General features: G+C 43.2%; 1 protein-coding gene across 11 annotated transcripts in view; it reads right to left on the minus strand.

Moving 5' to 3' along the window:
- CTNND2 (catenin delta 2) overlaps positions 1 to 14,277 on the minus strand; it is a 2,090,389-nt gene that overhangs the window by 81,822 nt on the left and 1,994,290 nt on the right. For 10 of the 11 annotated variants that reach the window (XM_073678428.1, XM_073678422.1, XM_073678426.1 and 7 more), the window contains 2 exons: positions 8,973 to 9,095; positions 2,278 to 2,351 (listed from right to left, as the gene is read on the minus strand). In XM_073678428.1, the coding sequence (XP_073534529.1) occupies positions 2,278 to 2,351; positions 8,973 to 9,095 (197 nt within the window). The remainder of the gene's footprint in view (positions 1 to 2,277; positions 2,352 to 8,972; positions 9,096 to 14,277) is intronic. The other variant, XM_073678425.1, reaches the window with a different exon arrangement.

The following is a 14,277-nucleotide window of genomic DNA, read 5'->3' on the forward strand; positions in this document are numbered from 1 at the left end:
GAGCACCCGAGCATTACGATTTGCTCAACCCGAGCAACAAGCACCCGAGCATTTTAGTGCTCACTCATCACTAGTTGTCATCTGTCACCAAAAAATATTAATTGGAAAGTGCCATCAGCTAAGTCCTAAGTTTAGCGGCCTGTATGAGATTTTGGATGCAGTTAATCCAGTTGCCTTTAGATTGAAAGTCCCTTTGTCTTTTCGCATCCTGAATGTGTTCCATAGATCACTGATAAAGGAGTTTGTCTCTTCGGTTTTGTCTCCCTCATCCCCGCCTCCTCTGGTTTCTGTAAATGATAGTACAGAAACTGGAGGTACAAAGAGTACAAGATACTGAAGATTCTTGATTCTCGGTGCGACAGAGTGCACTCCCCCTCAGCCTGTTTTCCTGGACGAAAATGTAATCAGGCCTATTTTAGCATTTCTGCCTTGCATCTAGTGGAGTCATGTGTGTCTTTGCTCCTCTCTATAGGTGACTTCCCTTAAATACGCTAGTCTGCAGACCGACCGGAGACTGAAGTTCTAGAAAATTCTTCATTCTTTGAGTTAACTGTTGCAAATGTTTAAGGAGGTGGGGTGTGAGTATCTCTACCCAACCTGGGGGCTGATCCCAAGGGATGAAAAACACTAAGCCACATGTTTGGAAAGTTAGTTGATACTGTGCTGTGTGAAGGGCCAGGATTTGTTGCTGAGCCCAGATACTGCTGCCGTGTATGGACTATTGGTGATCCGTTGGACAATTGGAATCAGTTGCCACATGGGATTGTGATGTCTTACCACCCTGATGGATTTGAGGACTTAGTCTGAGACTGTTGTTGCATTGTCCTTAGCGTCGGATTACCGGGTGGCGCCGCTGAATTTGTCCTTTTTGTGTTGCCACCTTGAAGACTTCAATGAACTATAGCTACGTTTGGTGTTATATTCTTCTAGTCCCAATAAAAGTTGTTGGATTGTTCATTGGCCTGCTGTCTCTGCCTGCTCCATCTCACACCCCGTCACACTCAGAAAGTCCATAATTCCCTCCATAATTCCCTCCAGTATCTCATCCATTTGAAGGGATACGGATCGGAGGAGAGATTCTGGGTGCCAGCTCAAGCTATATGGGCCGATCATCTGGTCAGGGTCTTCCATCATAGGTTTCCTGGGAAACCTGGGTGTCCAGTGCCTCTCCCCAGAATAGGGGTTAATGTCATGATTCCATCACTCACAATGTCCTAGGGATGCTGTGAATGACATTTCTGCCACCCTATGGGATCGAGGGCTGGCTGGCTGAGCTTTCAAGATTGTGAGTGGCAGCTCTACCCCCCAATCTGAGCATTTCCAGCTCAGCTGTCCTATCTGGCTGAGTCTGTGAGATGTCCGACAGGTATCCATGTCTGGATAAATACAGGGCTATTTAGCACTCTGACAATTGTTAGATCTTTTCCAATTGTAGCTTTGCTCACATGGTGTGTGTGTCTGCTCTGTTCTATGAGTTGTATTCTGAAATCCTTTGACGACCTTAGATTTACTTTTTGACCATCCCTTTGTCTTGATCCGCTACCTTCTGACCACGGACTGTTTCCTGACTAAGCTTTTGTCATATACCTTTGTCTATTACGAGCCCTCTTGGTACTGACCCTGGATCCCTTGACTATGCTGCTTCCCGGTAAGACCTTGTGTAGTGACTAGCATCACATTGAAAAGTGACTAGATTCACAGGTGTCAAGGTCACATTCAAGGTCACACAGGTTTCAAGGTCACAGCTTTGCTTCCTGTTAATACTTGTGGCATAGCCTGCAAAAAAGTTTGCAACTTGTTATGGTCTTTTATACAAAATTAACCACATGGATATCAGACTCTGTGCAAATGTATATAAAGGAATTGATGCGGTTTTGAAGGCAAAGGGAGATCAAAACAAATACTGATTTGAGTTAGATTTCTGTTTTGTTAATCTACTTGCTATTAAAACAACCTCATTCAGATGACTGTTACATATATCCATGACTAATTTTTTGTCGCAGACTTATGACTTCATATGAATATGCACTAATTCCTCACTGTTGCAGAGATTTCTGCTTTAGTAGTCAACTAGTTCTGCTTTGTTTATGTCATCATCATTTAAATGTGTTGACTAACTCATAAATATTGTATTTCTCTGTTAGATTTTAACTTTTTAATTAGACAAAATAAAAATAATATCAAACTGTAATCACTACCATTTGAAAGATCATTTCTTCCATATCCAATAAGTTAATTGGAAATACAGATACAACTATTACAGTTTAAAGGACTTACTTGATTGTGTTTCACATCTTCACCAGGTGTTCCAAAAGAATTCCTATATATAGCAGCAGATCCGGTACTTGAAGCTAAAAATGTAACAAAAGTAAATAAACATTTAAAAAAGAAAAAATAGTATCTAACATTGTCTACAGTCATGGCCAAAAGTTTTGAGAATGACACCAAATTATATTTTCACATGATCTGCTGGCCTCTGGTTTTTATTAGTGTTTGTCTGATGTTTATATCACATACAGAAATATAATTGCAATCATATTATGAGTACCAATAGGTTATATTGACAGTTAGAATGAGTTAATGCAGCAAGTCAATATTTGCAGTGTTGCCCTTTCTTCTTCAAGATCTCTGTAATTCTCCCTGGCATGCTCTCAATCAACTTTTGGACCAAATCCTGACTGATAGCAGTCCATTCTTGCATAATCAATGCTTGCATTTTGCCAGAATTTGTTGGTTTTTGTTTGTCCATCCGTCCCTTGATGATTGACCACAAGTTCTCAATGGGATTAAGATCTGGGGAGTTTCCAGGCCATGGACCCAAAATCTCTATGTTTTGTTCCATGAGCCATTTTGTTATCACCTTTGCTTTATGGCAAGGTGCTCCATCATGCTGGAAAAGGCATTTTTGGGCGCCAAACTGCTCTTGGACTGTTGGGAGAAGTTGCTCTTGGAGGACATTCTGGTACCATTCTTTATTCATGGCTGTGTTTTTAGGCAAAACTGTGAGTGAGCCGATTCCCTTGGCTGAGAAGCAACCCCACACATGAATGGTTTCAGGATGCTTTACAGTTGGCATGAGACAAGACTGGTGGTAGCGCTCACCTCTTCTTCTCCAAATAAGCTGTTTTCCAGATGTCCCAAACAATCAAAAAGGGGATTCATCAGAGAAAATGACTTTGCCCCAGTCCTCAGCAGTCCACTCCCTGTACCTTTTGCAGAATATCAGTCGGTCCCTGATGTTTTTTCTGGAGAGAAGTGGCTTCTTTGCTGCCCTCCTTGAAACCAGCCCTTGCTCAAAGAGTCTCCGCCTCACAGTGCGTGCAGAAGCACTCACACCAGCCTGCTGCCATTCCTGAGCAAGCTCGGCACTGCTGGTAGTCCGATCCCGCAGCTGAAACAGTTTGAAGATACGGTCCTGGCGCTTGCTGGTCTTTCTTGGGCGCCCTGGAGCCTTTTTGACAACAATGGAAGCTCTCTCCTTGAAGTTCTTGATGATGCGATAGATTGTTGACTGAGGTGCAATCTTTGTAGCTGTGATACTCTTCCCTGTTAGGCCATTTTTGTGCAGTGCAATGATGGCTGCACGTGTTTCTTTAGCGATAACCATGGTTAACTGAAGAGAAACAATGATACCAAGAACCAGCCTCCTTTTAAAGTGTCCAGTGATGTCATTCTTACTTAATCATGACTGATTGATCGCCAGCCCTGTCCTCATCAACACCCACACCTGTGTTAATGGATCAATCACTAAAACGATGTTAGCTGCTCCTTTTAAGGCAGGACTGCAATGATGTTGAAATGTGTTTTGGGGGTTAAAGTTCATTTTCTGGGCAAATATTGACTTTGCAAGTACAGTAATTGCTGTTAAGCTGATCACTCTTTGACATTCAGGAGTATATGCAAATTGCCATTACAAAAAATGAAGCTGTAAACTTTGGAAAAATTACTATTTGTCTCATTCTCAATACTTTTGGCCATGACTGTACATTAGAAATGAGCGAATTGATTTGATGCAAATTGGTTTCAAGTCGACTTTTTAGGAATTCACTGAACAAAGCAAATTTGACCTACCTGAAATTTGCTTTGCACAAATCACCTAAAATGGCCACTGCTATCTACATAATGCTGAAAATTGCATCAGTCAAAAACAGCAATGGCAATTAGGTGGACTTCTCCATAATACCTTGCAACTATCACATCACATTGTATAGCACAGTCATAGCCCATATAAAAGTAAAATCAGGGCATGCATGTGTCTGTATGTAAGTATGTGGTCTGTGTATGCATATATCTATATGTATGTGCACTGTGTATACAAGTGACTGTATGTATGTGCTTCTAATCACTGTTCTCATATTCCTGGGCAATATACTTGTCCAGATGCAAATATAGTGATTACAGTGTAGACTTTAGAACAATGAAAGTAGTAAAAGGAAACTGACCAGTACTGTCAATTGATGATTGCCTGCCTTCCTCCCAGCAACCAGGAAGAAAGAAGACTGCAAAGAGCTGCAAAGCTCCTCAAGAGACAACTTGTGAAAACCTCTTTTAAGTGTTTTACAGCTTATGAGTATGTGTGACAAAAGCCATTGAGCAAATTAAGCTGTCCCTCTTCATAAAGCAACAAATCTCATCTTGGCTGGCTCCTTCTGAACTAAAACTGGAAATTGTAGTAATCCACAATGCTCAGAAAATTGTGATTTCAATATGTTTGGAAAAAAGTATACCTACAAAAAACTACACAACACTGTAGTATGGAGATAAAATGAATTGTTTATTAATAATCAAGAAATAAAAATCAGCAAAGGGATAAAAACAACACCAGGTGGAAAAACAAGGCGAGGACAAATGGTATATACCACACAACTGATTGTGGTACTGCCACTTTAGCAGCTTTCTGACACTTTAGCCATCTACTGTTTACCATTTCCATTTGTGATAGTTGAAATGACACTTTAGTACACCTGTACTTTTGGTACAACATTTTTTCTTTTATCATGCACTGTCGCTTTATCAGTGCATTCTATACTTGACATTTTCTGCCCCCCCCCCCCCCACGCGTTGTTTGTTTTTTGCATATTTAGATTATCTCAGACTTCTTACACAAACAAGCAGTGCCATTCCTTAGGGGCTATTTCTGTGTACTGTATTGTTCAGTTTTTGGCATATTGTTATTGACTAAATTTTGTTCTTGATGAGCTATTGGGTTATTTGTCTCACTTTTTATGATACTTACTTTACCGTATATACCATTTGTCTTCGCCTTGTTTTTCCACCCGGTGTTGTTTTTATCCCTTTCCTGATTTTTATTTCTTGATTATTATTAAACAATTCATTTTATCTCCATACTACAATGTTGTGTAGTTTTTTCTTTTTAGGTATACTGTGCGTTTCACGACTACACAACATTCTTCACACTTATCTCTTTATGCAGTAATGTTTCGAAAAAGTAACAAATGCTATTTGCATGATCCACATTATAAATTTGGTTGTACAAAATGAATAATGCAAATTATATCATGCAGTAGGCAAACTGGAGTTTGGGTAAGAGACTCCTTAATTTGTCAGTAGAGGCAACTATAGTATCGATTATGTAATCTCCCTCATATTTAAAAAAAATGGAGCATTACCAGGATAAGCTGTCTTTCCTGTTTACCACATATCAGACCATTAGACCCCTTTTCACTACCAACTAAACCAACACTGCAGGGCCAATGCCAGCACAAGGGCTACAGAAAGTACCCAAGGCAGCAGTGATTACAGTATATGTGACATATTTAACCAAATGTTTGATCAGCTGTTAAAGTACATATAAAACACTCCGAGGCCTCTTAGATGTGTACTGAATTTGACAAACACAGCCCTCTTAATGTATAAGAAACCTCAACCTATTTGGATATTGGAAAATGGACGGCAACCAGTGGTAACCAGCAGCCTATTTAACCACACACTGCAGTATCAGACTTTATAGGCTACTTTATTGTATAAACAATCCAAAAGGTATTCATGTTTGAGGGCAGATGCCTGCTCTGCTGATGTTTATACACAGGTGATGTAGACAGAAGAAGCTGAGGCTTTTTCACACAAAGAGTGGGAAACTGATCCTTGATAGGAGAGTATCAAGAGATTGTTTTTGGATACATAAAATAGTGATAGCTTTTTTACAAGCCATCAAAACTGTATCCCTTTATTTAGAGATTCAATATAGCTGTACTGCTTTTGAAGAAGTATTGGGTTTTCAACTAGTGCAAGGAGACAAGATACTGTGGAACCAGAACAGCATGGAGGCATGGCAGAGGAGAGGAGTTTGATCAGGACTCTGGGTACAGTGTTGTCAGGGAAATGAGCTGAGGAGAAAAACAGCATGTGTGCAAGTTCTGATGTGATTATGACGCCGAAGAGAGAGATTGGAGGAGCAACATCAGCGTCCAGAACTCCTGTCAGGAAGAAAGCTTCCACGTATCCGCCCAGTCCAGACGTCGATGGTCAAGCCCCAAAGTCCCGAGCGCCACCAGTCAAGGTTCTCAGCCTAGACATCGACGGTCAAGCCCCGAAGATCCGAGCGATGCCAGTCAGGGTTCTCAGCCCAGACCTCGATGGACAAACCCCGAAGATCGGAGCGACGCCAGTCAAGGTCCCTCATCTGGGTGACATCAGTCGACAGAACGGGAACAGGTTGCGGCAGTGGTACGGTTCTCAAATGTGTGCGCCAGTGACAGGACGTCGCAAAAACTCTGAAGGTGTCAGATCCGAGATACACGGTCGGGTCAGACACCCGAAATGGGCTGCTACTTCTTACAGAGACATATGGTACCGGGCAAAGATAGAGGGAAGGAAATTAGTCAGAAGGGGACCAGCAGATGCCAGAGCAGAATGGCGAAAGTGGATAGAGAGTGATGGGGGAAACGGGCAGCAAGTTGTGATAGGAAGAGAGTATTGTCAAAGCTTTAAAAGACTGTCCCTTGCCCGGTATAGTTAATGACAATCTAGTTCCCCTTCTCTCCAGTAGATCACTTTAAACTACTAGCCCCTGAATTCTAGTGTATTCTGATAATTTATTCTGTTATGTGATTTCCTGCTTATTTTACTGTCAAACATTCTAAAGAAACTGTTTCCATATAATACGTGTTTTACAATTAATCTTAGTTGTTAAATAAAAGAAATATACTTTTGATCCGCCTGTGTCTCCCCTGTTGCATACTGTTTTCTTTTTGCTTCACTCAGTTTTTCACTGAACATTGAGAGAATTAGGCAGAGAAGCTCGTCGGCACGTGATTAAGTGTGCAAATCACATATGTGCTGGGAAGGTGCCAAACTGAATTCTTGCCCCGGGTGCCAGAAAGCCTAGATACACCTCTAGTCTAGCACTATAAAGCATATTGGGAAGACAGCCAGGAGATATGAGGCAGTGGAAGTAGCAGAGGCTGCACAGTATACAATTAAGACAGGGCTGGTAAGAATATGTCTGTCAGTGTAAGGCCAACAGCAGCAGCCCTATCAGCAGCAGTATGGTCTAGTAGTCTTTAGGTAGGAGATGTGTGGCTGAGATGACTGTGCAACGCAGTGGAAGCTGCTGTAGCAGTAGAGAATTAGGGGAAAGCAAGGAAATGTCTGGCAAAGTCAGGCCAGTAAAGTTAGTCCTAGCAGCAGCAGTATGGTCTATCACCATAAAACAAATTGGGCAAGCAGTCAGGAGATTTTTCTTGAATGTGCAGTGACAGTGGCAGGGACAAAAGACGCATAGTAGAAAATTAGGATGGGGCAGACAAGGAGATGTCTGACACTGTATGGCCAACAACAGAGGCCCTGGCAGCAGCTGTACAGTCTTAAACTATAAAATACAATGGGCAGCCAGGAGATGTATGGCTGGCATGGTTATGCAGTGGCAGTGACAGAAGCTGCATAGTAGAGGATTTGGATTGGGCAGGCAAGGAGATGTCTTGCAGTATTGAGCCAGCAATGTCAGCTCCCAAAGCCAGTGGCTGATACATGCTACCCACGGATTGGTTGTTAGGGTCACTTTAACTGATTAGGGAACACACATTTTCCTAGTAATACACAAATTTCCCCACCTCAAAAACGTCTTAAGAATTTTGGAAAAAAATGATAATTTTGGTATAAAACATTGCAGTCATGGAAGTAAAAAAATGTTGGTTTGATTATTTTCAACAATCCTGATCATGGCATTACTGAGCAAATTTACCCTTCACACAGTCACAATAAAGTGTAATTTCATCCACCAAGGTGAGTTTGTTGTATATAAAAATTGATCCACCTAATACAGAAAAAATTGTTCTGGAAAAAATGTTGCATTTTGTACCAAACCTGGCAGGGTTGGCATTTTAGTACAATAAATATTGGTGGCTATATAACCTGGAACCTCCAGCCAGGCTCTGATTCATGTTGCCCACAGTTTGAGCAGCAGGAATCAGCTGATGGTCTCTCCTTAAAGGGAATCTGTAATGTCAAAAAATGCTACTAACCTTCAGGTATGGGATCAATTTGTAGGCTAATAGCTTTCTAGAGCCATGGGTCTGCCGCACTGAGCACAGCTACTGGAAGGAAATTAACTTTATACCTCCCGGCAGCTTTCAGTCATAGAGGTGCAGCTGGTACAACCTCAGTCACAGTACATAGTGTAACAGTGCCCTACTTTCATTGTATCAGTAAGTGCATCAGTCAGTCACTGTCAGTCAGTGCTGGGGTCTGGATACAGCTGCCACTCATTATGTCCTGATCAGTGATTGAAGCCGTGCTGGCTATGCCTCTATGACTGAAAGCCGGAAGTTGTCAGTAAATAAAGTTCATTTCCTCCAAGTAGCTGAGCTTTCAGTGCGATCGGCTGCACAGTCTTAGAATACTATTGACATAAATATTAACCCCATATCTGCAAATTAATAGCATTTGGGAACATGACAGGTTCACTTTATGACCTACTTTACATGGTGGTGTTATGGCTATGAACTGTATACCTGTTATCGTGTCTTTTCTGGAAGTATGTTCCCCTTTGTAATTAGCATTTGATCCAGCTGAATCATAGTCCATATTTTTTTCCTTCAGGTCAATTACTTCACGAGGAGATGCAGGGGCACTTGCTTAATCAGAAATAAAATGAACACATTATAATACTATATGTGCATCGTAATTCTTTAATGCTATATACAGTAAAGTCAGCATATATTGAGTCTATAGCACTATAAAACATTTTATATTCCAAGAAAGAACAGCAAAATGAAGGGACATATAGAGCTTTATCACAAAAATGTATTATATTTACATTTAATATATAAATATATTATATATATCATGTTTTGTCAGTATCTATGTATTACACAGCTTCTACAATTAACATTTTTCATTTGACATTAACATGTACTACAATAACACTAATTGGATATGTAAAGAGGAAAAAACTAAATCGAAATATGTTCATATCAATTAATGTCCTTCCATATATACAGTATAGTATCGTACTTCTAAAAATCAATATATATATACACAATCTTCCCAAGTGACCGGTTGCCCACCTGATAAAAATCAGAACTGAAGTGAAATATAAAATATGAATTTTATTAAACAAAGAATAAAACACCATAAAACAGGATTAAGGTGATAACAAATAGAAAGACTTGTAGGAGCCTATGACTATATGTAAATAGTGTAACTGGTGTGTCAAATCACTTATGGACAAATCACATTATTAAATAATAACCACTATCAATAAATCCTCTAACAATGGATATATCTTACAAAATTATAACAATGCAATATGTAAATATACTGTAGACAGCATATACCTGTCATATTATATGGTAAATCACTCTTGTGTACTGGTGTGGAGAAACAGCATGAGAGCAACAAGGCCATTTTAAGGGTATTAGTGAGGTGAGCATTAGGAAGGATCACATCCATCTATTTTATGTTCATATTTACTTGCAGTTTCATTTTTATTGTTATGGTTTATTTTTTTATTATCATGTCTTTATTTATGTATTTATTTATTTACTTTTTAAGAACATTAATAAAATTTCAATATTTTAATATATGGCACTGTGCACTTTTCACCACAAGAAACATGTCCAGCTTTTTCTTCACACTTTTGTTATGGGGCTCTATATGTTTCCCTTTCTGTGCACTCATCTGGTGCCGCTGATTAGTCCTAATCAGCTAAGCTATATAAACCTACTGTGGTAAGACGACTCGCTCGGCCACTTCTGGAAGTAGACTCAAGAACCCGGGTTTTCTTTGTAGGCTTTATTAACAGCATAAAGCTCTGCACTCCAGCAAAATAAATACAGCCTTACTTGGAAAAACAACAAAACAAAAGATAAACTGTAGCACAGTCCAGATATGTGTGTGCGGTTCACCCACACAGGTTATGTCCATCCTTCAGCTCCCTCCTGAGCTATGGCTGTCCAGTCTGGAGACCTTGCCTCTCCGAACACAACTCAAAGAAAAAAACAGGACTGAACATTTAAACGATGCTCAGCCACACCCTGAGGTGGAGGTATAGGGAATGACGTCCCTCCCATCACTGTCATTCCCCTGAAACAACGCCCTTTAAGTGAGTTAACCCACCAGCATATAACATGCTGGCAGAAAATCCATTGGTTTCAGTTCACACAGGCTAGCAACCCGGGGGTTTGGGCACCTTCCGATACCAGACAGGGAATTCTAGAAAGGGCATCAGCGTTCCTGTGTAACTTCCCGGGCCTATGCTCTACATGAAAGTTGAAGTCCTGAAGAGCTAGGAACCATCTAGTTACCCTGGCATTTTTACCCCTCTTTTCCCTCAACCATCTCAACGGGGCATGGTCTGACACCAACTTAAACTTCCAGCCTAGTAGGTAGTATCTTAGTGTATCTATGGCCCACTTTATGGCAAAACACTCTTTTTCTACTATTGCGTAGTTTTTCTCACAGAACAAAAGCTTCCGGCTCAGATAGAGAATGGGATGCTCTTCCCATTAATCTCTTGAGAGAGTATGGCTCCTAGACCAACCTCTGAAGTGTCTGTCATGACCACAAACTCTTTCTTGAAGTCTGGCGCGACCAGGAGCGGCTGTTTACACAGTGCTGACTTCAACAGTTGAAAATCGGTCTCTGTTTCCTCCGTCCACTTCACCATGTTTGATCTGGCCTTTTAGGAGATCCGTCAGTGGCGTGGCCATCATGGCAAAATTTGGGATAAACCGCTGGTAATATCCCACCATTCCCAGGAATGCTCTCACTTGCTTCTTAGAGAGCGGTTTCGGCCAGGTCTGGATTGCCTCCACTTTATTTACTTGCGGCTTTATTTCGCCACTTCCGATGACATAGCCCAAGTACTTGGCCTCCTCTTTTCCAATGGCACATTTTATTTATAGTAAATCTCACCTTCCTAAGAGCATCGAGAACGGCCTGTAGCCTAGGTAGATGACTAGCCCAGTCTGGGCTAAAGACTACAATGACGTCAAGATAGGCTGTGGTATACTTATTATGTGGGGCTAGGATCCGATCTATAGCCCTCTGGAAGGTGGCTGGGGCCCCCTATAGTCCAAACGGCATCCGAGTATATTGAAAGCACCCATCAGGTGTCGAGAAAGCAGTCTTCTCCTTGGCCATGGGGCGCTGCCAGTTGCCCTTTGTCAGGTCAAGAGTGGTGATGTACCTTGCCGGTCCAAGCCTCTCTATGAGTTTGTCGACGTGGGGCATCGGGTACGCATCACACTTGGAAACCTCATTCAGCCGGTGGTAATCATTACAAAACCTCCACTATCCGCTGGGTTTTGGCACGAGAACGATTGGGCTCGACCACCCACTCTTTGACTTCTCTATCACCCCGAGGTCTAGCATCCGCTTTACCTCGTCGGAGATCACCTTCCTGCGTGCTTCCGGAATCCGGTACAGCTTCAGATTCACTCTTACATGTGGCTCTGTCAGTACGTCATGCTCTACCACCTGAGTATGCCCCGGCAACTCTGAGAACAACTCCCGATTTCACTGTAGTAGTTCTCGACATTGTTGCTTCTGGGCCGGCGATAGAGTCTCTGCTATAGTGACCTCTTCCACCTTGCCTTCAGGAGCGGCTCCCAGGCAAGGAGTTTACACCGGTTCCCTGTCCCATCACGGCTTGAGCAAGTTCACATGGTATACTTGGTGCGGCTTTCTTCGGCCAGGCTGGTGGACTCAGTAGTTCACTTCACTGATTTTCTCCACCACCTCATATGGGCCTTGCCACTTGGCCAGGAATTTACTTTCGCCAGTGGGAATGAAAACCAGAACGCGATTCCCAGGCTGGAACTGTCTCAGCCTCGCCGACCGGTTATACACCGTCGCCTGGGCTTCCTGCGCCTGGAGGAGATGTTCCTTCACAATGGGCATTCTCTCCTGTAACTGGGCGACGTGCTCGATGATGCTTCAGTGGGGGGTGACCTCGGCCTCCCAGGTTTTCTTGGCGATATCTAGAAGACCCCTTGGATGCCGGCCATACAGAAGCTCAAACGGAGAGAAGCCAGTGAAGGCTTGGGCAACTTCCCTGATGGAAAACAGTAGAAACGGAAGCAGGTAGGCCCAGTCTCGACCATCCTTCTTGACAACTTTTTTGAGCACTGCTTTCAGAGTCTTATTAAAGCGCTCCACCAGGCCATCGGTCTGCGGATGGTAAATGAAAGTTCGAAGCTCGGTAATTCGAGGCACTTTACACAGCTCCTTCATCACCTTGCTCATGAATGGGGTTCCTTGGTCCGTCAGGATTTCCTGTAGCAGGCCGGTCCTGGCAAAGATGTTGACAAGTTCCCGAGTATTGTGCCTACTAGACGAGTTCCTTAAGGGTACCGCTTTGTGGTACCGGGTCACATACTCCATGATGACCAAGATATATTGGTGGCCCAGGGCTGATTTAACTAAGGGGCCCACGAAGTCCATGACAATCCTCTCAAAGGGAACTTCTATCACAGGTAGTGGAACTAAGGGGCTTCGGAAGTGGGAGGTGGGCGTGGTTATCTGGTAGGTGGGGCAGGACCTACTATAGTTTAAGATCTCCCGGTAACATCCTGGCCAATAAAGCCTCCTCACTATTCTCTCCTGAGTTTTTTCCACCCCTAGGAGTCCCTCCAGAATATGTGAGTGTGCCATATCCAGTACCCTCCGTCGGTATGATCCCAGCACGAACAGCTGTTCCACTGTCTCACCGCCCCTTAGTTTAGCCACCTGATACAGCAACTCCCCCTGAACTGCAAAGTGAGGGAACCTGGTATCGGCCCTCCGCTCTTGGGCAACCCCATTACATACAGTAACCTGGTCAAACGCCCCCTTTAAGGTCAGATCCCGAACTTGAGCAGTCCCAGAGTTTTCTCCAGACACATCTAACTCAGGGAGGTCAGCCTCCTCGGTCACCGTCTCGCCCTCATCGCCGGCAAGGACGCACAGTGGTAACTCATCCACTTGAGACTTCGTTGGGGGTTCTTCTCCAGGGACCTAGCTTTTTCCCATTCTACTTAGTCCGGTTCCCTTACCCTACAAGTCCCAAAATAAAGAAAAATCATGGCCCAGTATGACGGGATGAATCCGCTCCTTAACCACCCCGACCTCGTAGGACTGGGTGCCATGGGATAGTCAAAGGACTATCCCATGGCCACAGTGACAGTTGGAACCATGGTCACTGTGGCCATGGGATAGTCTTTTGTGTCGCCATGGATGCACCGAACGCCCACAGTTTTGGAAGGGATCAACTGGTGGGGAAGGGTAGCTCTGATTAAGGTCACCAGACTCCAACAGTCCAAGCACCTTTACTCCATTAATGGATACGGCACATGCCTGCGGCCCCTCGCTGGGTCTACAGTCTGCACTGCAGGCTGGATAAGCATAATAGGAACCCCGTCTTCCTAGGCTGCAGTCCATGGGCTCTGGGGACATATGACACCTGGTGGCTACATGTCCAGGATTGTGACAACGCCAACAGACTTTATCTTTAACAACAGTCCTTATGACACCTTCAGTGGGAGTGGGACGCCCCCCCAGTGGTGGCTCTAGACCCCTTCCATGGTGAGCCCACCCCCTTTTAGGTATCTCAGTATGAAGAAGTGACTATATCCTGTTTCTCAACCACCTGATACCTCTCTACCAAGCCGATGAAGTCATCTACGTTCTGGGGATTGCCCTGGGCAACCCAAATCTGTACTGACTTGGGAAGGGAGTGCACAAATCTATCAGTCACCACCCGCTCAACCATCTGGGCCGGAGTGGAGGACTCTAGCTGCAATCACTTCTGAATGAGATTCAGGTCAAACATCTGCG

Source organism: Phyllobates terribilis, unplaced genomic scaffold (genome assembly GCF_046119375.1).
Source record: "Phyllobates terribilis strain yellow unplaced genomic scaffold, ASM4611937v1 Scaffold_4__5_contigs__length_816908805, whole genome shotgun sequence".
NCBI classification, from domain to species: Eukaryota; Metazoa; Chordata; class Amphibia; order Anura; family Dendrobatidae; genus Phyllobates; species Phyllobates terribilis.